Source organism: Miscanthus floridulus, unplaced genomic scaffold (assembly GCF_019320115.1).
Source record: "Miscanthus floridulus cultivar M001 unplaced genomic scaffold, ASM1932011v1 fs_670_2_3, whole genome shotgun sequence".
In the NCBI taxonomy this organism is placed as follows: Eukaryota; Viridiplantae; Streptophyta; class Magnoliopsida; order Poales; family Poaceae; genus Miscanthus; species Miscanthus floridulus.
Genome location: NW_027097089.1, coordinates 34,054 through 60,000, shown reverse-complemented (window position 1 = coordinate 60,000; position 25,947 = coordinate 34,054). Strand labels below are relative to the sequence as shown.

Here is a 25,947-nt window from a genome sequence, read left to right as displayed (position 1 = left end):
GTTACAAGCAGGGCGAGAGAGGGGGCTTAGTCCTAGGTCTCTTTGTGGTGTGGCGTGGATTGCTTGAGATGTTGATCTCAAGCCGTGGGAGAACTCGAGTGTTCGTCCAAGCGTTTGTGTGTGAGTCAGTTGCGTGAGCCTAGGCCTAATCGTCCATGTTCGATCCCCCGAAACGGCACTGGTCCCTCCCTTTTATAGTTGAAGAGGGGACAAGGGTGATACATGCGCTAGTTACATGGCGTCGTGCGAACGGAGGCGGCTTGTCCGAGCCCTGTAGCCCATTGCTGTAACGGCGTGGTCGACAGAGTGGTCCTGTCCTTGAAGTACTGGGGCGACGCGCCGGTCACATCCGTTCCTGTGCGTCGTGGGGGCTCCAGTGTTTGCTTGAAGCGGGGCGTAGCGGTCGACGCGCCGGTCATCGCGTGCCGACTGCGAGAGAGGCCGAGGCTCAGCGGGTGTCGAGGCCGAGCCATCGTGGGAGGCTCGGCAGACGCGAATCTCGAGGTCGTCAAGACCCTAAAGTAGATTGCCGCGGCTCGGAGGGAGCGGTTGGGCTTGCATGCTGATTCCGAGGCTATGGTGACCCGGACTTGACTTCCCATGCCGCGTTGTTCCTGGGGCAGGGATTAGGTGGCACAGTGTAGTCCAGACACTGATCGTGTGCACAGCACCAGCGCACAGTGGCTAGTAACCCCTACCCCGTCCTGCTCTGGACGGTATGGCATTGACGTGACCTCCCGTCCCATCGGCCACTCCACGGTGTCGAGCCGTTGTCCGGCTGAGATTACGGGGTGGTTGACGCATTAATGGGATGCGGCGCGTTGTCGGGAAGACGGGTCGAGGCGGGGGCGACGGGCCATTGCCGAGCCGGCCTCGAGCGATACGGAGAATCGCTGTCTTGTCCGAGGACGTACGCGTGGGGCCTCGGGCGAGACGGAGATTGGGTTCCTTGTCGAGGCCTCCCGTGCGCGGCCTCGCGCGAGGCGGAGATTCGTCAGGCCGTCGAGACCTCCCGTGCGAGGCCGAAGGCGAGGCGGAGAGCCGGTGGGCTTGGACGGGGCCGGTATTTAACCAATGACTTACCTTCTGGCTTTGTTTTTTATGGGGTTGAAAAGGCTCTTTCGATATACGCTAGGGGTACCCCGTTTTATGGTACTCGACACAAGGGATACAACAGCAGGGAGCCGAGTGGGTCAGCGCGGGATTCCGTTCGCTTGCACCGCTGTTCGCGCCATGGGGGTTTAACCTCGCTATATATCTGCTTGTCGCAAAAGGAAGTTTACTTAGTTAGTACAAAGTAGTGGCAGCACCGTTCAAGCCGGTGATTTGTGTTGTGTGTTCCTCGTACAAAATGCGGCACCTCGTCGTCGTTGGGTCGAGATGTACTAAAAACATATATCTCCCCTTAATGAAGCACGTGCTATGCACGATTTCGAAAAAAAGTACCAAAGACGAGCTAGTAAAGGAGGAGTACTGATGTTACACAACACAAACACAGCTATACCACGTGTGAAGTACAAAATGTTCATTACTACTTTCCTAACTATCATCAGTATGGTCCTTTCTTCAGCCTGTTTGGTAGACTAGTTCATATCGTTGCTGGTTCGTGAAGAAATACTACTGGCTGGTTTGTGTGAGAGAAAAATATTGTTTTGACTGAAAACTTACAATCGTTTACAACAAGCCACAGCCAAACGAACAGGGCTGCTTAGTTTTTTACCTACTTGCATTATTGTCGCCAATAAAACCATAATATGGGGACCGGCTGGGAGCCACGAGTGACGAGCGGGTTCACAGTGTAACAGCAAATATATGCATCCATTCACCTACTAGTCGCCGGGAAACGACAAGACCTGTGCACAAAGGTCCGGAATGTGTTGTAAGCCCTGTGACATTATATAATAATCAAATTAATAGGCCTGGAAAGACTATGAAACAATAGAATAAAGTTATACATTTGGGAGAAGCTCTATCCAAATGTAAAATTGCCAGGCAGCATGATGAAAGGAAGTTCTGGTGGAGGGAAAATCTGAAAAAAGAGAATTCCTTATTTGACATCAGACAAATAATCCGTTCCCTTCTTGGCCCTCAAAAAATTTATGTTTCCTATTTGACACCGAGTTCAACTTTCGTTCCTTATACGACACTCTGTTGGATTTTCCATCCGTGAACCGTTAACTGCCATGCGAAAAGACGATTTTGCCCCTGTGGGCCTCACCACCCTTCTCTCTCCTCTCCTCCCTTTCTCCCAACGTGTCCGCGCCCGTATAAGCAGCGCGCCGGCGGTGGAGACAGAAATGGGCTCTGACTCAGCGAGGCCACGGAGACGCTTGACGGACAGCTCCTCGAGGTGGAGGCAGGAGCGGAGGACAGCCTCGATTCCCTTGGCTCCGAAGGCACAGGAGCCGACGGAGAGCTTGCGGAGGTTAGCGGCCACGGCGGCGAGCGCGGCGATCCCATCGTCGGTGACCGCGCGCAGGGAGCGGAGTTTGAGGCGACGAAGGCCCAGGCCGAGGCGGTCGGCAACTTGCGCGAGGGCCGGGTCGCCCACGCTCTCAGCGCGGCGGTCGCACTTTAGCGCGAGCTTGGAGACGGCGAGGAAGCGCGCGAGGAGGCGGGGGAGGGCCGAGTCGGCGAGCAGCGGTGCCCTGGCGTCGAGCGCGAGGCGGGAGGCGGGAGGCGGCCTCTACGGCTAGCCAGCGGCGGCACACGAGGGAGCAGCGCTTGCGGTCGCCGGAGCCGAGGAGACCGAAGACGAGGGCGAGGAGCTCTTCGGGGAGGTCGGCGGTGTGGTCCTCCCCGGCGGCCTCGGCGATGGAGGAGAGGACCTACGGCGGCGCGGAGAGCGCGGGGGACGGAGGCAGGAGCGGGGGCTTGCAGCGGCGCGGGACGGAGGGGCACGGGGCGGCGGCGGATCTGCCGAGGAAGGGGAGGAGAGGAGGGAGAAGGGTGGTGGGGCCCATAGGGGCAAAATCGTCTTTTCGCATGGCAGTTAACGGGTCACGGATGGAAAATCCAACAGAGTGTCGTATAAGGAATGAAAGTTGAACTCGGTGTCAAATAGGGAACGAAAAGTTTTTAAGGGCCAAGAAAGGAATGGGTCATTTGTCGGATGTCAAATAAGGAATTCTCTCATCTGAAAATCCTAAAGGACTTCAAAGAATTAACTGTAGTTCAGATACAAAATGGGCACCTACTTGTCAGCTTTGGGATGATAAATGGATGGACATGTCAGCTAAACTCAAGTTTCCTGAACTTTACTCATTTGTGAGAAACAAAGTCATTTCTGTGAGCAAAGCAAGGGAACACACTCAGATCAGTGAGCTCTTCCATTTACCACTTTCTGATCTGGCATATTCCCAAATGCTAAGTCTGACAGACAACCTTGAGGGCACTCATTTCACAGCTGAAAATGACTCTGTTCGTTTGTTGGTTTCAGCCAGCCCAAACCAGCCAGCCAACAGTGTTTTCCTCTCACAACGAACCAGCACCAGCCAGCCCAAACCAGCCCAGAAACCAACCAGCGAACAGGCCTATATATGGGGTTCCAACATGTTTGCAGCAACCAAGGCTTACAAAAATCTAATAGGCCACCGTACAGTTCATCCAGCCTTTAAATGGCTGTGGAAGACCTCCTGCCAACCAAAGATTAAAGTTTTCTTTTGGTTACTCCGAGAAGACCGGCTGAGTACAAGAAACATCCTAAGAAGGAAACACTGCACTTAGAGTCCTATAATCGTGAGCTCTGTCAGCTTTCAACAGAAGGAAGTCTCGCACATTTTTTTTCTGGAGTGCCCTTTTGCCAAGTCCTGCTGGAGCTTAATCAATATACAAATACCAGACCAAGCCTCTTTCCCCCAAAGATCAGCTGAACTCTGATTTTTTTATGAATGCTGTGGTGGTCATGTGTTGGACCATATGGGGTGCTCGAAACAACTTGATTTTCCAAAGAATTAGTCCGACCATCCAAGCTACTAAAACTGCTTTCATCAAGGAGATGACCACCACGTCGTTAAGAGTAAAAGAAAGTCGTTCAGATGACTTCTGCGCATGGATCCAAAGCTGGTTGTAATCTTAAAAAAGGATAGCATTTTTGTCCCCTTTTTTTTTGTCTCTTGAACCCTCTTGTAACAAACCTGCCTGTTTTGGTGCTCTTTTAATAAATTGCTTAACTGTAGGGGCCTAGGCCCCTCCAGACCCTTCAAAAAAAAAAGTTATACATTGAAAGTTGTTGTTTTATCCGGATCTCAATATTGCATTTTAGCTAATGCGATAGTCTTGTAAATAACAACATAAAATTGTACACTGAAAATGGTCGGATAAATAATCGGAATACGGAATGTTAACCAACAGTTGTAAAGCGTGTATTCCTTTCCTCGCGAAGAAGGACAGCTAGACCAAGAGACCAGAAAAAGAGTACTATACCTGAGCACTTGGATTCGCGCAAGAATTGACCAAGTAGAGAGTCCCCCCGAGATAGTTCAAGTCTGGCTGCTTTTCCATATCATCCAGCGCTACTTACTACGTAGTACTAATTAATTTAATAGGCTTCCATACATGTGATCCCGTCAATTTAGACCAGACTATAAAAAGCAATTAATTTATGATTGTTTGCAGCCTTCCTATTTGGACTTGGACCATTCATGCATGGTTTACGCTAGCTGTTCCATAACCGATCGCGGCCGGCCAGCCAGCCCGAAGTAGCCGACCTCTGATCTGAATGATGACGATGATGATTATTGTTGTTGTTGTTGTTCTTCTTCTTCTCCTCCTCCTCCTCCTCCTCCTCCTCATCATCATCATCATCATCATCATCATCATCATCATCATCATCATCATCATCATTATTATTATTATTATTATTATTATTAATCATCCTAAGGCAATGCTCCTTCATGTCATCGATCTACGTAAGTACTCCACCAGTTCCAAATTATAGAATATTTTAGTCTTGTCTTAATTCAGATCTCTACAGTCCGGCCAAGTGTATATAGAAAAATACATGGACATCCGTCGTATGAAATAAGATTTGTTATGAACTTATGAAGTACACCGTATGTATATGTGTACGGTGCATTTGTTTAAAACTATAGATGTCAACATATTTTTCTATATAATTTAGTCAAAATTGGAAAAGTTTAACTCGGAATAAAACTAAAAAGGAATTGTATTTATAGTCAGGGGAGAACTCCGTGCATATACGCCATCGTTATCAAGAAGTCACACTATATGTACTTGCCGCTTTTTCATGGCACCACTGAAGTGACAATTATTAATTTAGGGCACGGTTGTCCCCCCCCCCCCCCCCCCCCCCCCCCCCCCCTCTCTATTGAAGCTCATCGTTCCAGTTTTCAAAACTGGACGTGCAGCACGCAGCAGTGCCTGTGCCTCCCAAAGTTTCTTTTCATCGATTTTTAATCCCGTGGCCGGATCCAATTGACTTGGCTTGGATATATACGACCATGACAGCTCCAACCACTGATGAGCCAGCAGCCGCCTATTCATGGTTCGCTCCCGCTGAGAAAGAGATCCAGCATCGTCAAAGCCTCAAAGCTGCCAGAATTCAAGCGTGGAGTACCGTATTTATGACGCTAGATATGAAAAGCTCGCCACACATTCTCATCACAATCTAACTGTAACAGTGAAAAAAACGATTAGATTATCCGTGTGAGGCAGCCGCGGACACTTGTCGCGGATTCATGCATAATCAAATTAAGGAGAATCAGTTGGAAAGAAAAACTATAACCCTCTCATCCGGCCGGTGGATAATTAATTATACATAGATACGTGCCCTGGATTCACGGCAGATGACCACGGTTGCCTCACCCACCGATTTTTTTTCCCCCGCTACGATGCTGTACAGCCACAGCAAAAGAAAAAGTTTCAGCCACAACAAAAGATGGAACAAGTTTGGCACGCCAAAATCACGGTTTAGTTTGCAGCTCCAACTCAAATACATGCTTCTTTACTAATTTTGCTTCCAAAAAGAGATGCGATGCGAACGGACGGAGCAGGGCGGATGGCCTAAGAAATGAGGATCTGCATTCTAACTCTCGGCCGGCGCATTCTGAATCCGAATCCGATCCCGGTAATCGCCTGACACGATCGATCGATCGGTGCAGTTTCATCTTTCAAGCAATCCAAACCCAACTGTTCATCACCGTGAATGAAATGGAGATGAATAGGGCAGGAAAAGGAAAGAGATGCAGCAGCTCCGTCGACCGATCGAGGTCTCGCAGCTTTGGCCTGCTCGTTTGTCTGGAGAGCCGTACTATTTCAGTAAAGTAATCATGTTTTTTTCTTTTACAAAAGTTCATTTTTAGTCCTTCAACTATTGTGTCGATCTAATTTTAGCCCTCAACTACAAAACCATCTAGTACCAGTACCCCAACTCTCAAAACCGTTCACTTTTAGTACCTGGGCGGGGGCAAAGCTGTTTTGACAGACGTTGAGCAGTTTTGACATGGAACCTCCATCTCAGTGATATGTGGGGCCCATGCGTCATCGACTTAATCCCTCCCTCTCCATCTTCACGGCCACGGCCTCGCGCTCCTGGACGCCGATGAGGAAGGCGGCCGCGGCGCCGACCGCAGCAGCACACGCGCGCGTCCGCGAGCCAGCCGTGCAACCCCGGCGCTCGCACGCCTCCACGGCACCGTTCGCGTGCTCAGGGCGTGGTGCGGTGTCGACAGAGCCTCCTCCTCCTCCTCCTCCGGCCATGGCCTCGCGCTCCTGGACACCGTCCTGGCCGCGCTCGGCGACCTGCTGGCCACGTTGTGGGCCGCGACGGCCCTCCACGACGCCGACGTCGACGACCACTAGGTCCTCGACGGCCTCCTCGTGCTCACAGACGCGTACAACACGTTCAAGTCGGCGCTGCTCGCGGTGAAGCAGAGCATGGCGGACGCGCAGGCCAGCGCCCGACGCGGGGGCGGCACGGTGGTCCCACATGTGGTCCAGGCGCTGGCCCAGGTGCAGCCGGCCGCGCCTGCGGTTGACGACGACGCTGGTCCGGCGGTGGACAAGCACTCGACGGCGACGGGCTCGGGAGGCCCCGCGAACTCGTACCAATTGGTGTTGCTGGAGCCGGTGGAGGGACGATGGGCGTGTAACACCCCGGTGTTATGCCTGCATTTAGGCACTGCAAATCCCGCATATCATGAATCATCAAGCATCCAAATCATAACTGCTTAATCATGTGAATAACAAGTGAAACACTGCTTCGAAACATCTGAAACATGCGTAAAACCTGATTGATGCATACACCTGTTTAAGAATTGTTTTGCCCTGAAATTTTCTTGCTAGGTTAGTAAAACATGTTTGGCTACTATTGGAAATCATCTAGCAATGATTAGTTCAATTTTTGGAGCAATGTTTGTATTCAAATTAATTCAAAATTTGGCTTCAAAAATAAATTCCAAAAAAAAATTTAGGGTTTTTGAGCTAAACGTGGACTTTGATGTTACAATTCAAAATCTAGAAAGAACTTGGCTTTGATCATAAAAGCAAAGTTGTAGAGTATTAAATTCTAAACAACTTTCATTTTTGGTACATTTTCAAAAGAGGTCATTTTCTTGCTCAGAATAATATTTGAAAGATGGCATTTAAAAATTCCTTGAAAGTTTTATTTGGAAAAGGATTTTTCCTCCTTCGTGGGCCTTGCGCCTCGTTTCTGGCCCGCCTGCCGAAGCCGGCCTGGCCCGCGTCCCCGCCAGCCGCGCGCCTCGCGCGTCTCCCGCGCCGGCCCACATCGCCCCGGCCCAGCCCAGCTCCGCGCACTGGCCCTTCTCCCGCGCGCCGCGCCGTTCCCCTACTGGTCGCCGCGCCACGCCACGACCGCGGCAGAAAACTTCCGCCGCGTGGCGACCGCATGCCGGCGTCACCCGCCGCGCGGCAGCCGCGGCCTGGCACCGCGCCCACGCGCCCGCCTTCACCTGCTGGCGCCCGCGCGCTCGATCACTCCCGCCCGCATTTCCTCTTCTCCCCTCCAGAGCCGAGAGCCCGAGCTCTGCCCTCGCCGCGCCCGCAGCTCCGCCGGCGTTGATCTCCCGCACCACCGTGCCATTCGTCAATTCCTCGCGCCCGCAACTCCGCCTCGCCTTCCTTCGACTCACGCTCGCGCTTGCGCCGCTTTCCGAGCACAGGGTGAGCTTCCCCGCACCTCGCCCCCGACGGCCATGGCGCCGCCGTGCTCGGCCGCCATGGAAGCCGTCTTCCTTCTCCCCTCCAGCCTCGCCTAGCTACCCTGCCGAACTCGCCTTCTCCTCGCACACCTCCTGCGCTCGCTTGCTTGCACTGCCGTGGCCGGGGATGGCCGCCGGCCGCTGGCCGAGCCGTGCCGTCGCGCCAGCGCGCGCCCCGGCGAGGCACCCTGCCTCCGCTAGCCAGGCCTGCCAGGCCAAAAGCAGCCGTGGGCCGAGGCCCTGCCAGGCCGCCGCGCTCCCCTTTCGCTCGGTCCGCGTGGGCCAGTTGCGGCCATGGGCCGGCTGTTCCCCACGGGCCAGCCCAGTATTTCTTAAATAAATTGATTTCCATTTATTATTTGTTAATTGAAATCTGAAATGGTTTGAAAAATGTTTGGGTGATCAAACTTGCTCCAAATTTGTTGAAACAAAATTTGCTAGGTTCCTTATCACCAGATCTACTTGGGAAAATTTCTGCATGTCATTTTTGGGATATTTTTTTTGTAGAATTTTATTTGATCATGGATATTGCTGATAACTTAAAAAATGTGTAGAAAAATCTATAGTCTTCAGAAAAATATGATTCTAAGTTTGTTAATCTTCTTGTGTCATGTACTTCCTAGGAAAAATATGTTTCATGCATGTGGTGTGGAAAAATTTTGAGGTGTAGTTCAAGTGCCTTTAATGGCTGATTTTTGTTATTTTTGCTAGAGAGCAAACTTTGTATAAAACATGCATGTGGTAATTTTTGTACAGTCATTATAGGATATGAAAAACCTAGGAAAAATATTAATTCTGTTGTTTGACACTTTTCATAGTACAAAGTAATTTCATGCTCATTTTTATGCTATAGCTTGTCATTTTTGTGTAGGATAGTTTACTTATCCAAATGTCATGAAATTTTTATGGTAGTCTGTTTAGGGTAGTATTATGCTACTGTAATGTTCTCAGATTTTTAGGAGCATCAGAAATATATGTTGCTATTCAAACCTATTATTAATTAGGGTTTAAGTAAATGTTGCTTTAAGTGTGATTAAGAAATTAGTAAAGCTTTGGTGTATCTTTGAAGTACTTAATAAAATATGTTGACTTAACATATTAGTAGTAGAAGAGAATGCAGTAGATGACATGTGCTTATAGTATAGTTTCTTGGATGATGTTGACTACCTTGTATTTCAACATACCCATGGCATTCATCTCCTTCGATGCACCGTTTGCATAATCACTTACGCGCATTGCATCATACAGGATCGCAAACCGAGAACCCAGTCGTCATACCCGAGGAGCCAGAGGAGCAGCTCGAGGTGCAGCAGCAGGAAGTGCCAGAAGCCGACGAGGAGGACGTTGAGGAACTTCCGGAGTGCCCGATCACCGTCCAAGCTCCTTCGAGAGAGGCAAGCCCCGGAGCATTTTTCTCCCAGTTTGCAATGATTTAATTAAATACTTTACTTTAAAGTAATGCATTACGTTCAGGAGTTGTTTGCAACCGTTGCTGCATTATACCTTGCTTACCTTTGTTATACTATATCCTTGTTACCCTGGTATCCGCAGTCGAGTCAATGCTTAGCTGGCTTAGACCGGTAGAAGTCAGGTAATTTCCTGTCACCTGCGAGCTATAGGTGGTTACCTGGATCTGCTTGGATGACTATGAAGTCATGGTATAACTAAGTGTTAAATGAAGTTGAGATCGGACGGAGACTTGCAGAGTTTTGGCCTGTAGTGCTTTCCGTCTGTGTCGATTAAGGACCGATCGTTGTTGGGCCTCAAGTCATGTTGAACGCATGCCTTACATTTAGCTGGCCGGATAAAGTACCTTCCGACCGCAAAGCTGGGAGATTTTTCGGGCCGAGTAGATTGCCCGCAACGCACTGTACCGGAGCAGGTGTGGTAGGACACGGGGGCGGGATGATAAGACCAAAGTGCAGTCGGTCGGCCCCCGGGTACATGTGGTTCCTGGCAAACTCGAGATTCCTGGAAAGTTGACTCGGTGATCAATATCTCACTTTAGCGGGTGAGTAAGGTTTGTGTAAGGAACAAATCACCAGCTGGTTAGGAATCGATTCGAATCGTCATCGCTCCTGGATAGTGAGCACTTGACTTGAGTTACTTCATCGTAGTAAATGTTATGGAACACTTGGACAGTTATAGTGAATATGACAGTATGGAAGTTGTTTAATGATCATTGGTTATCATTATCTGCTTAATCACATGTTTACTCTAGTATAGGTGCAAATCTAGTCGACAGGTTAATAATAATTAACTTGACAAAAATGCTTTTAGAAAGGTTCTTGAAATGCTAAAAATGCTTCTTTCTGCAAATGAGTCAGCTACCCTACTATAAAGCCCTTCATAATCCTTGGTGTCATTTATTTTTGGTTATGTCGGGTAAGTCTGGCTGAGTACCTTCTCGTACTCAGGGTTTTATTCCCACTTGTTGCAGATGGGCAGATGTATTACGGCTACTGTATCAACTGCCTTTATCCTGCGATGGGTGATGCTTAGGACCATGGGCGTGGTCATTCCTTACGTCTCGTCTGATGCTTTTGTTGGAGATGATCATTCGCTGGCACTCTATTTAAACTCTGTGTGTGTGGTTTGAACAAATGACTTCCGCTACTTTAATTCGAACTGGTTTGTAATAACTATGTTGAAACTCTGATGTATTTGAGATTTCGAACTTTTATATAATGTGTGATGGTGACCGCTAAACTTATTACGATCATGGCTGGAACACAAGTTGGTTTGAAATCCTTCGTGATTTCACGGACTACCGGGTTATGCGGGCTTAAGTTTGCTCAATCGTCTGCTCTGGTGGATGATTTTCTTACTTAATTTCGTATAATTGGTTGGTTCTGTCACAGGGCGCCGCTGCCGCCGCTGCCGTGGCCAAGCGAGAGCCTTCCCCTCTTTTGCCAGGTGTCCGCCGTGGATGACGTTAGCGGGCAGGGGAGGAAGCGACTAGTGGTGGTGGACGGCTGGCACCCGGAGACGTGGGCGCCAACGGACGCGGTGTTCGTCTATGACTTCCTGACAGGCGCGTGGCGGCGAGGCGCAGCGCGCCCATGTTGGACCCGCGTCGATCCTTCTTCGCCTGCGCGGCCATCGGCGGCGCCGTGTACGTGGCCGACGGCCACGACGACGAGAAGAACGCCCTGCGGTCGGGGCTCGCCTACGACCCGGACACCGACGCGTGGGCGCAGCTCCCGGACATGGCGGAGGAGCGCGGCGAGCCGCGTGGGCTCTGCATCGCCACCGAGGGAGGCGGCAGGTTCCTCATCGTCAGCGGGTACCCGACACAGGCGCAGGGCCTCGTGGCGCGCGACGTCGTCGCGGGAGCGGCGTCGGCGTAGCGACCGGTGGCGCAGGTGCCCGAGGACGCGCGCACCGCGGCGACCGTCTTCGCCATCCCGGACGCCCACGTCGTGGTCATCGGAGAGGGAGGGATTGAGTCGACGACGCGTGGGCCCCACATGTCACTGAGATGGAGGTTGCGTGTCAAAACCGCTCAACGTCGGTCAAAACAGCTTTGCCCCTGCCCATATGCTAAAAGTGAACGATTTTGACAGTTGGGGTACCGGTCCTAGACATTTTTGTAGTTGAGAGCTAAAATTAGACCGACACAATAGTTAAAGAACAAAAATAAATTTAATCTTAAATCAGCGAACAATACTTTCGACCATAACTTTTGAGCGAATGGAACGGGACCTTACTCTTAAAGTGTGGGAGGTGAGGCCACTGTTCGCCTAAACGGTTGTTTAGCCCGTTTAAACACCGTGTAAACGCTACACGGTGGTGCGCCGTTTCCGTTTAATCACCTGTTTACCCGTTTAATTGGCCGTTTAGCCCGTTTAATGGGATGTTTTGCCCGAATAATGGCTAAACAGTAGGTGACCGACTGTTTACCGTTTAGCATTTAGGAAAACGCTGGGTGAGGCTGTCAAAGAAGTAGCATAGCACGGTTTGGTGCAGGTAGTTGGGCCCTACCTGAAAGACGTCCGGCCACCGGCCCGGCGCCGTGCACGTGGCCACCTGCCGCAGCCAGCCAAGAGGCAAGCGAGGAAGATGGGGGGAGAAAACGAAAAAGAAAACGAGGCGCCACCCGCTCCGCGAAGCAACCACGGCTTCCCAAACTGCCCCTGGCAAAAAAGTGTCAGCTTCGGCGGGCACGGGGCAGCTAGCTGGCCGCGGTGGCGCCGTGCCGACCACGACCAGACGCGCGCCGCGCGTGGGCAGGTCAAGTCAGCCGCGCGCCCGCCCGTCATCTCGGACGAGCGAGGCCAGTTGGACAAGCGCCTGTTGAATTCGTTGCGTTCCCGTCTCCATTTTTTTTTCCCATGGGTGCGCTGCGCGGATGGAACAAATAAATAAATGTATTTCTAGTATTTAAAATTTTATCCCACAATAAATATACTTTTAGATCACTAAATAGGTCCTGCTACTTTATGTATTTCTAGAGTAGAGATATTACACTGCTATACAACTTTTAATAGAAGTATATAACTACTTATAGGGTTTATAGTAGTGTCGGTCTCTCCGACACATCCTAGAAGTGCATCCTTTTTTTAGCCGAGGGAGTAGAGTTTTGATTTGTTTGTTGTTGTTTTTTTCCTTTTGCGCACATTTGTGTTTTTCTTTTTTAGGGAAGACAATGCCTTTTGTTTTCCGAGAGACAACATATATCAATTTTTGAATTTTGATGGCAATGGCCTTCAGATTCTCTAGGAAAGTTGTTCATTTTACAAACACGTATCGGGGGACAGACCCTGGATGTTAATTAGCGGTTTAGCACCAACCTAGCTAGTGCTTTTATTTATTGGCCCCGTTTGCGTGCCCTTAAACCCGGCTTGATCCGCTTCTTTTTTTTTTCATCTGGAACAGTGTTTTCCTCTCACAAATTCCTCCAGATTTATCCAGATTCTTCCAAAATTTCTCCAAGCGAACGGATTATCATCTTTCTCCAACACGTTCCCACATGGACCAAGTTGCCTTTGGTGTTCTCTTGAAAAGATTGATCAAAGCGTATCTCCATCTTTAGTTTCATGGGGTCTTTAGTTTTCTCTATCTATGGCTTTTACTAGATGGAATCTTTAATCATGAATTTGTGTAACGAAAGAAACTCTTTATCCAGGCGAAACGTTGGGAAAATTCTCACGAAAACGTCAGTTAAATTTGTGCCATCGGCATGCACATTATTAGAATGAAATGAGATCTACGTGCGCCTTTGCATTGGTGTGCTATCTAAGCACACTGGTTGTGGCCATCATCGTGAGTTTTTTAAATGTGACTCCACATATTTACATTTGTAACCTACAAGGTTCTTATTCTCCAGCTAGGGGCAAGGCTATCAATTTTATAGTAATGGCCTTCAGAGTTCTAAGAAAATATCCATTTTCAACATTTGTTGAAGGATTCTAGGTATTAGCACCAACCTATAAGGCTTCATTATCACCCCACCACCACCACCGCCCCACGCACATCCTCACCCTAGAAAAAGAAGTTCAGGGCAGCATGATGTGTTGGATTCTAAGATAAATTAAAGTTTCCTTTGATTTTCTTGGAGAAATCAAAATGCCTATTTTTGTCTTAGTTCATGAATCTTCGTTTTTTACATAATTTACATGAAACATTTATTTATTCCGTGTGTCTTTATCCTCGCATTCTAAACAAAGACATTCCTTATCCATCCTTGCATTCTAAATAAGGACATGCTTTATCTAGATAGAACATCGATAAGATTTCTGTGAAGAATAGAAAATTGTAAAACATTTAAACTAAGGTTTTGTGGGTGTTCTACCTTGCTCGGCCTACCAGTGGTTTATGATGAGTAGCACGTGAGCAAATCTGAGTAATCATTTGAAGGTACAAGACAAGGAGGAGTTGGGGATGTATGGTTGCTAATCCCCTCTTAGTGTTGTGAAAGTTACATATTACATATCAATTCTATTATTTCCTTGTTATTTTTTGCATACACATTTTATACCTTAGAATAAGGAGCTAAGCACATGTAAACATGTGGGCTACACACTTGTCACATATATGCAAGATCCTGCGTTGGATAATGATTAGACCCACATGTTAGATAAAAAAGACTGTAGATAATTAAGTTGTGGCAGGATTATCCTAGAATTGGGTACTCATTGATGATTATAGGCTTAGATATATGTCCCTACTGTTTGACGTATTCCTAGGAAAATATCCAACTGCTAGCAATATAGCACAAGCCGAGAGTGCGTCTTTAATTTGTCTCAAGAAAAAAAAAACAACTCCTAAGAAAAGGTTTGGTTTTTCCCTATAGTTTTCATATTCCATCATAGGGAAAGAAACTCCCTTAGGGGCCAATTAGATTCTTTCATTTGGAGGAATTAAAATTTACTATAATAACTTAGGCTATTCGGCTTGGAATTTGACATTGCACCACTTTCCAAAGTTTATATATAAACCTATCTCAAACCTACATAAACACGTAGATTAGTACTGGATATGCTATGTATAAAACTAGAATATCCCACTGTACAAGATAGATGCAAATATGTTTGATCCCAAACTTCTCTAAATTATAGTTCTCTCTAGCTTTGTCACCTCTAACTTCAATGAAAGGTTCGAGGCAAAATATATTAACATCTACACTATCAAATGTTGATGTGTTTTTCCATAAAAAAAAATAGAGAAAAAATTACATAGAATAAATCTAAAGCGATCTATATCGTAATTTAACGTCTTCTAATGAATTAATGATGTACAAATAAACTAACTAGTTACTGCTACAATCTACAACAATCACCCAACGCTCTTATAGCTGTGTCACGCTCAAGATACATCGCTTTCTTTGCCATCCACCAGTATGGCAGTACTCCGTGTAGAACCATCGGACAGGACAGCTGGAACAAGGAAAAAGGAACAGAAAAAAACTAGACCAAATAATGCAACCCGGGCCCACTGGTTCCGCTGCCCTGAACTGACCAAACCAGCCCTAGGGGCACTCTCATCCTTTCACAAGCATACGGAGTACGTACCTGTGAGCCGTACCCGTGTGTATATATAATCTCCAGACGGTTGCCACTAACGGCTCTGCTCCGTGGCCGCCTTTCAGAAAAAACAGAGAGGAAAGAAAGAAAAAACTCATCTCCCTCGTCCCTCCTCTCTCTTGTCGTGTGCGCGAGGTGGCGAGCCTGAGGAGCGGAGGCCACAAGTCCAATCCGCTCGAGCACCACGACGAGGAGGGGGGCAGCGGCAGCGGCGGGGCGGGCTTGATTCGGGCTCATTCCTCGCGGGGGCGCACGGTGAGTTCCTCTGCATGCTACGAGTTTCCAGGGCGTGGGCCGGGGCTCGAGTGGTGGATTTCGGGCTGCATTCCGGTTTCGCGGGTAGATCTGGTGGTTTCGGCCGGAGTTCTATCGGTGCCCTAATGCTGGGGGATTTTTTTTAATCTGTCGGTTTTTGTGGTTTAAATTAGCGGAAATTGACGGGGTTCACGGATGAAATGTATGGATTTTAAGATGGTGTTGTGCCTGGCCTGAATTGGGCATGAACAATCGCGCAGTTTTGGGTGTTGGGATGCTGTGGATTTGCTGGCAATGTGTTTCTGTTCTTAGCTGAAAAATTGGAGCTTTTCTAGGGATATGATTCGTTTGATTCGGTTGCAAACATGGTCCAACTGGCTTGAGCTGTATCCAGGGAGAAGGCTGGTTGGATTTCTCTAGGCTAGCAGGCATTTGTTTGCCATCCCCAGGGGCAGTGACCCTCGCTTCCAAATTGATTTGTATGTGCTCAACTTGCTCCAAAAGTTACATCTTTTAGAAGTTGGATGCCTGGATCCGATGGCCTATGCCTGACTCCTAATTAATTTCAGAAAATTGTTTTCGTTCTCATATTTTTGGTATAAAAATTGGAAATGTTCATTGCTTCTTTCCTATGTTATAAAAATCATTAAGCGTTAAGCGAGCGGTGACGTATCGCCTAGAGTTTAAGTGTTCCTAAGCGTGATTAAGCGTTTTGTTATAGCAGAAATTGAAAAAAATTGGTCTTAGACCGAACAAATGAGAGATACGAGTGATAGCAACTGAGAGAGTGCAAATGAATAAGGGCTAGGTCCCTCTCCACCTTTACCCTCTACCCTTTTTATATTGGAGATGTGAGGAGAGATTTTCATAATCTCTCTCGGTAGATCTTGTATTTACAAAAGAGCATTTAGGAGCTGTAAATGGGCTCTAATCATTGGCCCCGTTCGGCTCACAGAATTTTGGCTGAAACTGACTGAAAACACTGTTCTGGCTGAATTGCCGTGAGAGAAAAACACTGTTCCGGCTGAAAAAAGAAGCCAAACAAGCTGAATATGGGGTAAGCCGAACGAGGCCATTATCTCACAAGCCTCTTTACTATGGCTAGGTCCCTCTCCACCTTTACCCTCTACCCTTTTTATATTGGAGATGTGAGGAGAGATTTTCATAATCTCTCTCGGTGGATCTTGTATTTACAAAAGAGCATTTAGGAGCTGTAAATGGGCTCTAATCATTGGCCCCGTTCGGCTGGCAGAATTTTAGCTGAAACTGACTGAAAACACTGTTCTGGCTGAATTGCCGTGAGAGAAAAATACTATTCCGGCTGAAAAAAGAAGCCAAACAAACTGAATATGGGGTAAGCCAAACGAGGCCATTATCTCACAAGCCTCTTTACTATGTAATTAGACCCTGAACATACTAATTGGACTAGGCCCTGACACCTAATATATAATACACCCTCAACATAGAACTCAAAACATCCGGCATACATTAAATTATCTATTGATCTGTCAAAACATGTTAGAAAAGGCGAAAGGGCCTATGATCTAGTGGTAGTGCGGTGCAGTGGGATGCTACCCACCAGAATTCAAAACCTAGTGTCACACCTTTTTCAGAATTTTTTTCCAGAAAAAGTCGGGTACACCGCACATGTGCGCGTTCTGTGGTATTGCGTGTTTCCCGCGCACTTGAGGCTAGAACCTCCCAATCTCTTTCTTTGCATATGTACGGACTCGCACGTATGTGTGCGTGTGGTGTGACCGTTAAAAGGTCCTAAATGGCTAGAGGGGGTGAATAGCCTATAAAAATTTCTACAACAACACTTAAGACAAGTGATTAATATGACAAAGGGCAATAAGCAAATGTTGCTCTAGCTCTACTAAAATGCAAGCCACCTATACCATAATATCTAGTATGTTATTGTCTCTATGTCAAGCAATGGCTAGGTCACAAAAAGCATTAACTAGAGAGCTAGTAATAAAGCTAAGTTACTCTACTAGCTAGACTACCACAAGCTCCACACAAGTTTAGCTAAGAAAGTAATGCAAGGTAGAGTGAAGTAGTTATACCGTTGTGGCAAGAGTAAGAATAATAAACCAATGAATACCAAGGGAGACAATGCGACCAAGATTTTTCTCCCAAGGTTCACTTGCTTGCCGACAAGATAGTCCCTGTTGTGACGATCACTCAACTTGGAGGTTCACACGCTAATAGGCATCATATGCTTAACCCACAAAGGGTGCCGCACAACCAACACAAGAGGAGGACACTCAATGTCACGAGCAATGTACTAGAGTCACCTTTCACGAGCTTCCGCGGGGAATAGACACAAGAACCCCTTACAATCACCAATGGGTGTGGCCAAGAACAATCACCAATCTTGCCAACACTCCTCCGCTACACCAAGCTATCTAGGTGGCGGCAACCACCAAGAGTAACAAGAACTCCGTAGCGAAAACGATTCCCAAGTGCCACTAGATGCTATCACTCATGCAAATGCACTTGGAATCACTCCCAACTCACTTGGATTCACAACCAAGCAAGAGAATGAGTAGGAGAGGTTTGGCTTAGCTCACAAGGATGCAATATTGATCAAAATGTGCAAGTGAGTTAGCTAGAGCATGACAACATCTATTTAAAGAACCCCAAGGGGTAACTAGCCGTTACTATCTGCGAGGCGTCCGAACTCCCTGTCCGGACCACCTATCGGGGGCGTCTGGACCAATGCCCGTGGGTCCGGATCCCATCAGTAACCAATCACACGCTGCCACGCGCCCTGGCCATTTGAATCTTACCATTGGCGCGCTCAGCCTTCACCATGCGCGTATCCAGACTCCCCATCCGGACCGCCACATTTTAGCCTCCGAACCAAACGCCACCGCGGTCCGAAGCGATCTAGAGAGGTCTAGAGAGCAACAAATGCCTCCGGACCCAGTCCGGCCGAGCTGTCTGGACTAATGGCCATGGTCCGGACCTCCTCAACTTAACCTCGTGTTGCCACATCGCCATAGCACCTTGGACCAAACTTTGAGTCCATGGTCCGGACGCCTTGAGACACCAGGATCTAGACCAATCTCCACTAGGGTCTGGAGCTACACAGAGAGCTCCCGAGAGGGCACAAAATCTCTGAACCCAGTCCGACTGAGCCGTTCGGACCAACATCCATGGTCCAGATCCTTTGCGCCCTGTCTTCATGTAGCTAGGGTATCCAACCGGATCCTAGCACAATGGTCTGGACCGCTTGCACAGCAGGGTCCGGAGCACTCTCCAGCACAATGCCAGGTTAGGGTTAGGTTTCGGACCCATCCATGATGGTCCGAACCACCTACAACCCTTGGTCCGGATCACTTTACTAAGTTATTTTCAACTTCTCTCTTCTCTCCTTGATCACATATACTAACATCAAAGTGTTCCATCACTTGTGCATGTGTGTTAGCATTTTTCAAAGCATTTTCAAGGTTTAAGTTAACTCACTAGGTCCTAATGCGCATGCATATATGACTTCACCTAGTGGCACTTTGATAACCGCAATTACATACGAATTTCTCCTCTTAATAGTACGGCTATTAATCCTAAATGTGATTACACTCTCTATAGTCTCTTGATCACCAAACCAAAAATTGGCTCCTATGGTTATACCTTTGCCTTGAGCCCATTTTTGTTTTTCTCTTTCTTCTTTTCAAGTTGGTGCACTTGATCATCTCTTTTGGTCACCTCCATCACTATGACCATCATAGCCGATCACTCCAATGTCTTTGCCAATCACACCTAGGCTTGGGCGACCGCATGCTGAGCACTCTAGTGCCTTGCCGACCACTCTAGTGCCTTGCTGACCACATGCCGACCACACAAGAGCTTTGTCGACCACATCAATTGATCTTGGACCGTCCTATTTTGCCTACACACTTAGATCAAAGATTAGTCCAATAAATTTCATCAATTAACCAAAACCAAACTAGGACTTTCAACCGTGTGAGTGTGGAGTGTGTGAGTTGTGTGCATCCAGTTATACCCTCTCAAAAAATGTTAGAAAGAAAAAAGAAAAGAAAAAAGGATGGTACGGGCTTTTATTTAGTGGCCCATCTCGAAGCCCGTTAATTCAGCATAAATCCACATTCCACCACACCCACATGTTTTTTTACCATAATGTGTCATTTGGATTGCTATGCGGATTGGGTTTGGGTTATGAGATGGAAAATGTGATGTGGGTTAGGGATGAGGATGAGTTTTTTTATGCGTTTCCTATGTTTTGCTTCTCTTGGAAGGTCTGGGTTACGTGTTGGGGCCCATATAGAAATAAAAGAAGCAAAAAATCTCTTTCCTTCCCTATGAGCCGCGAGTCCATCTATGGGCTTGTTTCATAGAGCTCCGTTTGATTCTGATTCTCCGGGAAAGCTGATTCTCTGATAGAAGTGATTTTGTAGCTGGAAGTGATTCTTTTTTATTATTTAGCATAATCTCTCAAAATCATGATGGAGAATCACTTCACAAAATCAAGAGAAGCTACTTTTTTCAGCTCCCAGCCTCTTAGTTCATTTCAAATAATCACTTCACAGAATCAGTAGAGAATCACTTCTCTTAAAATTGTTTGGCAGAGCTCTTGCTGGGACTCAGTAGAGAATCAGCTCTGAGAGTTTTGCCAAACATGGTCGTACATCTTCTCCTCTCAGCTTGTGTAGTGCTTGATTGCTTGCTTGAGTAGCTAGTGGAGTAACTTAGTTGTAACTAGTTGTAATTAGCTTTCTAGCTAGCTCTCTAGTGTAGTAGTAGTTGCTAGATTGCTTGTTTGAGTGAAATCGACCTTAGAGATCATAGCAACTAGCATTGGTTAGGAGGCTTGCTTGTGGTGAAGTAGAGCTAGAGCAATTTGCTAGCCACCATCTTATTGTCTAACACAGATTGCTCTAGTGCTTTGAAGAAAATTATTATAGGCTATTCATCTCATCTAGCCATTTAGATCCTATCAGCGTGGGGACTAGTAGTTTCAGACCCCGCGAGTGGACCACCGGCTCTACACCCATGGTCTAACAATGGCACATGCGTGGCCAGTCTCATTATAGAACCAGCTCTCTCCGCTAGTGGAGCTCACAGGTGTGGCTCTCCGTCGATTGTTTCCCGACCATAACCCACCCCTCCCATTGGGTATGGATTGGTGAGATATGAGCTCATCTTATCCCTATCCCTATCCCATACTCGATTCTTGCTTTATTCCAGATATCCAAACAAGGGTTATGCTATCCACCTTCCCTCATTTCCCATTCCCACCGTCCTTTTCCCACAATCTAAACGCCACGTAACCTTTTCGGCCCCGTTCGCTTCGCTGAAAAAAAAGCCGAAACACCGTTCTGGCTAATTTATTGTGAGAGAAAAACACTCTTCCGACTGAAAAAACAAGCTGAAAAGTACGAATTATAAGAGAAACGAACATGACCTTCACTACTCCAGCGAAGGCACACAACTCGCTATCGTTTCTTCGGGCCTGTATGGGAGAGCTCCAGCTCCACCAAAAACAACTCTGACTCTAGATCATCTGAAGAAGCAGCTTCAGAAGTAGAGCCATCGCTGTTTTGGTAAAACAATTACTCCCGGTTGATAAGAAGGCTGAAATGTCTATAACACCCCTGTTTTTTCTTTTTTCTTCTTTTATTTATTTTGTTCTTCCCCTTAGCCCACCACCCATAGCTCTCGGGACCGGGATCCCGCGGCTCGCGCACGAGCACCACAAACTTTCTTCTCCGCCGTCCCACCGCTCCCGCTCGGACTACCACCACCGCCCCACACCTCCCGTCGCGCCGCCGAGCGAGGGCGCGCATCCGCCTCCTCCGCTCCGCCTCTCCCGCCCTGCCTCCCGCGCCGTCTCGCCTCTCATCGCCGCCCCGCCTCCCTCCGTCGTTTCTGGCCGCCGGGCTTCTTCTCCGTCGCCGGCTACGCGCGTGAGGAGGGAGGAGGAGCCGCAGCGCGTGGATTCAGGGGCAGCGGCGTCCATCCCGCTTGAGAAGGGAGAAGGAGCCGGTGAGATCTACTTTTTTCAGCTCCTCCATCTCTCGCATCTCTCTCTCAGCGCGTTTTGCGGTGATTCGTCGGTGGAGCTGGTTGCTGTGAACCCAACGGGGCCGATCTTCCTCGCAGCGCCGGCGCTCCATCTTCCGTCCACCCCCAACCCCACCCCCCCGGGCGCTCGGCACGCAGGCTCGGCGTCGTCGTCATCCCTCTCCCGCCTCTCGCCAGTCGCCTCGCGCCCTCGCCAAGGCGGGAGCCAGCAGCCGCTGCTCCACCAAGGCGGTCGCGCCGCTTTGGGAGCGCTTATGCCCCAAAGCGAAGCGTTGCCTGTCCGCTTAGCGCTGAAGCGTGCGCTTAGTGCCGCTTTTTGGAACCCTGCTTCTTTCTGTAGCTATCACGATTCTGGAAGCCCCAAACTGGAAATTTTAACCATCACACTCACACAATAGCCGTGTTCCTTTTGAGGTCTTATTCACGAGAATGCAATGCAAAATAGGAGGGGAAAGGTGGCGCTTTGTTGTCTAAATGGTGAATATATACACCTTCTCACAAAAGCTTCTGTTTTTGTTGATTCTTTCTTCAGGTTGGCATTTCGAGTGCGAGACCTCGGCTTCTTTGAATCCTGAAGCACGGTTGAGCCATGGCTGGCTCCCTTGCTGCCTCAGCCTTCTTCCCTGGCCCAGGGGCTTCTCCGGCAGCGTCCGCGAAAACATCGAAGAACTTGGCTGGTGAATTACCGGATAATTTGAGTGTCCGTGGTATTGTCGCAAAGCCTAACACCCCTTCTGGCAACATGCAAGTGAAGGCTCAAGCACAGGCCCTTCCCAAGGTTAATGGCACCAAGGTTAACCTCAAGAATGCAAGCCCAGACAAAGAGGAGGCGACACCCTACACTGCTCCCAAGACATTCTACAACCAACTGCCAGATTGGAGCATGCTTCTTGCGGCTGTCACTACCATATTCCTGGCAGCAGAGAAGCAGTGGACATTGCTTGACTGGAAGCCTAAGAAACCCGACATGCTTGTTGATACATTTGGTTTTGGTAGGATCATCCAGGATGGGCTGGTGTTTAGGCAAAACTTCTTGATTCGATCCTATGAGATTGGTGCTGATCGTACGGCTTCTATAGAGACATTAATGAATCATCTACAGGTGACACAATGACACTACAAAACTTAGTTTCTCTACCTTTTTCGCTCTATTTACTATTGGTCCATCTTGTTTCATTGTGCTCACATTATTTTGAAATTTTCAGGAAACAGCTCTTAACCATGTGAAGACAGCTGGCCTTCTTGGAGATGGTTTTGGTGCCACGCCAGAGATGAGCAAGCGAAACTTGATCTGGGTTGTCAGCAAAATTCAGCTTCTTGTTGAGCAATATCCCTCGTGGTATGTTTCTGCAAACTGTAACGACCCTTATCCATTTATCGGAAAATGTCATCCTTCTTTTCGCTTTGAATCAAATTTATAACCGTTACTCTCTCCCTCTTTATGGAATTGTCCGTGTTGCCCCTTGGGACATGCGGTTTCAAAATTAAGTGTTGCATGTGCTAGAAGTGTTACTATATGTTAGTAAAGAAGCTCAAGGAAAACGCCATATAGCTCAATTTTGGTCATTTCACTAGCATCTTGAAGATTTTGGACTGATAGTTTGTGCATTTTAGATGGATCTAACTGGCTTGTTGTATAGCATGAAAACTTCCTTTTTAAGTCTGTAGGTATGCACTTAAGCTTTGCTTGAAGATTAGCAGTACAAACAGTCCATATGATCCACCCTTGGTACAAGCTAAACATTTAGACATCTTGGTTTAAAGTCTGACTACCTGTGATGTCTTGGTAAAACGAACATGACTCAGGCCTTCAGGAGCAGTGCTTCTATAGTCTAAGGATGCCGTGTTTACTTATGCTTTCGAAGATGAAAATTGTGTCTCAGTGGTGCAGGCTGTATCACTGGACTGGAATTTGAAATAATTCTAACTATCAATCCAAAGCACAAGAAAACAACTTCCCTGCCAATTACTGATTTTATTGTTCTGCAGTTCTGCACAGATGAATGAGTTTATTGCCCACTTCCCCGTTGTGGGACTCCCATAGCCTGCATGATTCAGCGGGCAACACCTTAATATGGATGGTTTCATCCAACCAAAACACTGAGAGGTGCCCTGGAGTAATAATACCACTATTTGTTATGATTCATGGTCGAGTCTAGAGTGACAAAGTATTGGAAGTAATTTATTTGGTGAGACAATATATTAATGGCTCGGAACTGCTGAATTAAGTGGCGTTTGTCCGTGCTTCCTTGAATGTTTGAATCACAAAGATCCGACAGGCTGTACACCTCAAGAGATCAGAACTGACCTTTATTGTTATAATAAATGATTTCATCCTATAAGAAATAAATGTCGTGGTTTGCCATACGAAGATGTCCTTGATCTGTATTCGTTGGCTCACTACATTTAATTTGCTATTTGAGCAAATAACTCTAGTGCTCATAAAATCAATACCTGCTACAATGTTAGTTTTTTGAAGTTACAAGTTGTCCAATTCCACGTATACCTTATTGGGGAAAAGGAAAACAAATCAAACTGTAGTTTGTTCTTGGTTCAGGTATAGTTGTGGACATTTCCTTGCAGGCTGAAATTGACCGAATATTTGTTGAAAAATTTGCTATAATTTAGGGGAGATATGGTTCAAGTGGACACATGGGTAGCTGCTGCTGGAAAAAATGGCATGCGTCGAGACTGGCATGTTCGTGACTACAACTCTGGACGTACAATCTTGAGAGCTACAAGGTTTGGATTTCATCTGGTTTTGCATTTATTGTTTGTCTCTTTGATGTGAAATTCCATCTTTGCTTATGATTTACGTACCTTTCGATTTTTGCTTGCAGTGTTTGGGTGATGATGAATAAGAACACTAGAAGGCTTTCGAAAATGCCAGATGAAGTTAGGGCTGAGATAGGCCCATATTTCAATGGCCGCTCAGCCATAACAGATGAGCAAAGTGAGAAGCTGGCTAAGCCAGGGAGCACTTCTGATGGTAATACTATGAAGCAGTTCATAAGAAAGGGGCTCACTGTAAGTAGGATAACCATGCTTTGTTTCGTAGTGTTCCCTTGATTATTCTCAAATGTAAGTTTCTCATGGAGCTCCATTACATGGAACAGCCTAGGTGGGGTGACCTTGATGTCAACCAGCACGTGAACAACGTCAAGTATATTGGTTGGATTCTTGAGGTAATTTCTTGAGGGCCTGCCTCTTTTCATCTTATTCAATGGCCACTGATGTGGTGGTTGGAGATCTCACTGGCATGACATAAAAGTTTATAAAGCTTTGTGTACTTGTGTTTGTATTACTCCCGGCTAATGAATGATCAATTGGTGATCTGTATTTGGAAAGTAAACAGTGCTGCTAGTACAATGATATCTATTGAGCTTCTTAATCTTGCATAGTACAAAGCTGCTCAAATGCCTGAATCCTTTTTATTTCTCCTCTTTTTTTCCAGAGTGCTCCGATTTCGATCCTGGAAAAGCATGAGCTTGTGAGCATGACGCTGGATTACAGGAAGGAGTGTGGCCGTGACAGCGTGCTGCAGTCGCTCACCACCGTTGCAGGTGAATGCGTGGACAGCCACGCAGACTCCACTATCCAGTGCGACCATCTGCTCCAGCTGGAATCAGGAGCCGATATCGTGAAGGCGCACACAGAATGGCGCCCGAAGCGGGCGCACGGTGAGGGGAACATGTGTTTTTTTCCCGGCGGAGAGCACATGAACTCCCCCTGAAGCTGAACCGGCCGAGCAAAGAAAACCGTGGGGAGCTGATTGAGGCCGGAGTGAAGATTCTGCAGGGGATGATGATGTAGTAGGTTAGGCCAGGTTGGGTATGTAGAAGGCATTCCCCTTTGTAACAGCCTAATTTGTACATTCTTAGCATCTTTGAGCATGTTCGTTTGTTGGTTTCAGCCAGTGTTTATCAGCCAGTCAAGAGTGTTTTTCTTCTCTCACAACAAACCAGCATCAGCTGGGCTTATCAGTCTAAAACCAACCAACGAACATGCCGTTTGTCTTATTGATTGGTGCCGTTTGTCTTATTGATTGGTCGAATCGCAGACCTGCGTTTGCATCCAAGGACAGGTAAAAAAAAAGAATGTGTGATTTGTGGAACCGGAAGCTTTGGGACCTCCGGAGGCCGGCAATCCTGATGTCTGGCAGGTGCACTGCGGTGCAACCCTTCTGGGACCATGTCTTGTTCTGCAGTGGGGTCTTTACGTGCAGTGCTAGATCTGCAACATCCAACCATTCGAAATATTTTGGAGGAGCAGGAATTCCTTCCTCCTGATGCAAGAAGTTTGCCCTGTCAACTGGTAAAATCTTGATGTCCTTTTTTTCTGTCCACGGAAGGTTCAACCGTGAAGCACATTCAGCGGCCTGAACGCCGTGCTTGGAACGAACAAGGCACAGCGACGGTCGGTCAACCAGCTCCGGT

At 47.5% G+C, this 25,947-nt stretch overlaps 1 protein-coding gene and 2 pseudogenes across 2 annotated transcripts; 2 read left to right on the top strand and 1 right to left on the bottom strand.

The window, feature by feature from the left end:
• Positions 1–2,122: 2,122 nt before the first annotated feature.
• Positions 2,123–6,465, bottom strand: LOC136532615 (F-box protein At1g47056-like; annotated as a pseudogene).
• A 432-nt stretch (positions 6,466–6,897) lies between these two features.
• On the top strand, positions 6,898–22,086 carry LOC136532614 (uncharacterized; annotated as a pseudogene).
• LOC136532613 (palmitoyl-acyl carrier protein thioesterase, chloroplastic-like) lies at positions 15,270–25,552 on the top strand. 2 transcript variants are annotated; one of them, XM_066525204.1, is made up of 7 exons: positions 15,270–15,463; positions 22,044–22,613; positions 22,717–22,850; positions 24,140–24,253; positions 24,352–24,538; positions 24,628–24,696; positions 24,966–25,552. In XM_066525204.1, the coding sequence occupies exons 2-7, from the start codon at positions 22,101–22,103 to the stop codon at positions 25,242–25,244; spliced, it is 1,296 nt and encodes a 431-aa protein (XP_066381301.1). In that variant the 5' UTR covers positions 15,270–15,463; positions 22,044–22,100; the 3' UTR covers positions 25,245–25,552. The 2 variants fall into 2 exon arrangements, with proteins under 2 accessions (XP_066381301.1, XP_066381300.1); XM_066525203.1 differs by lacking the exon at positions 15,270–15,463 and adding an exon at positions 21,130–21,472.
• Positions 25,553–25,947: the final 395 nt, after the last annotated feature.

What these genes read in the sequence shown, in the direction of transcription:
- LOC136532613 (XM_066525204.1), top strand. Translation starts at nt 22,101, where the DNA reads ATGGCTGGCTCCCTTGCTGCCTCAGCCTTCTTCCCTGGCCCAGGGGCT. An exon ending in CATTAATGAATCATCTACAG is followed by an intron (nt 22,614 to 22,716) that starts GTGACACAATGA and finishes TGAAATTTTCAG; the next exon opens with GAAACAGCTCTTAACCATGT. An exon ending in GTTGAGCAATATCCCTCGTG is followed by an intron (nt 22,851 to 24,139) that starts GTATGTTTCTGC and finishes GCTATAATTTAG; the next exon opens with GGGAGATATGGTTCAAGTGG.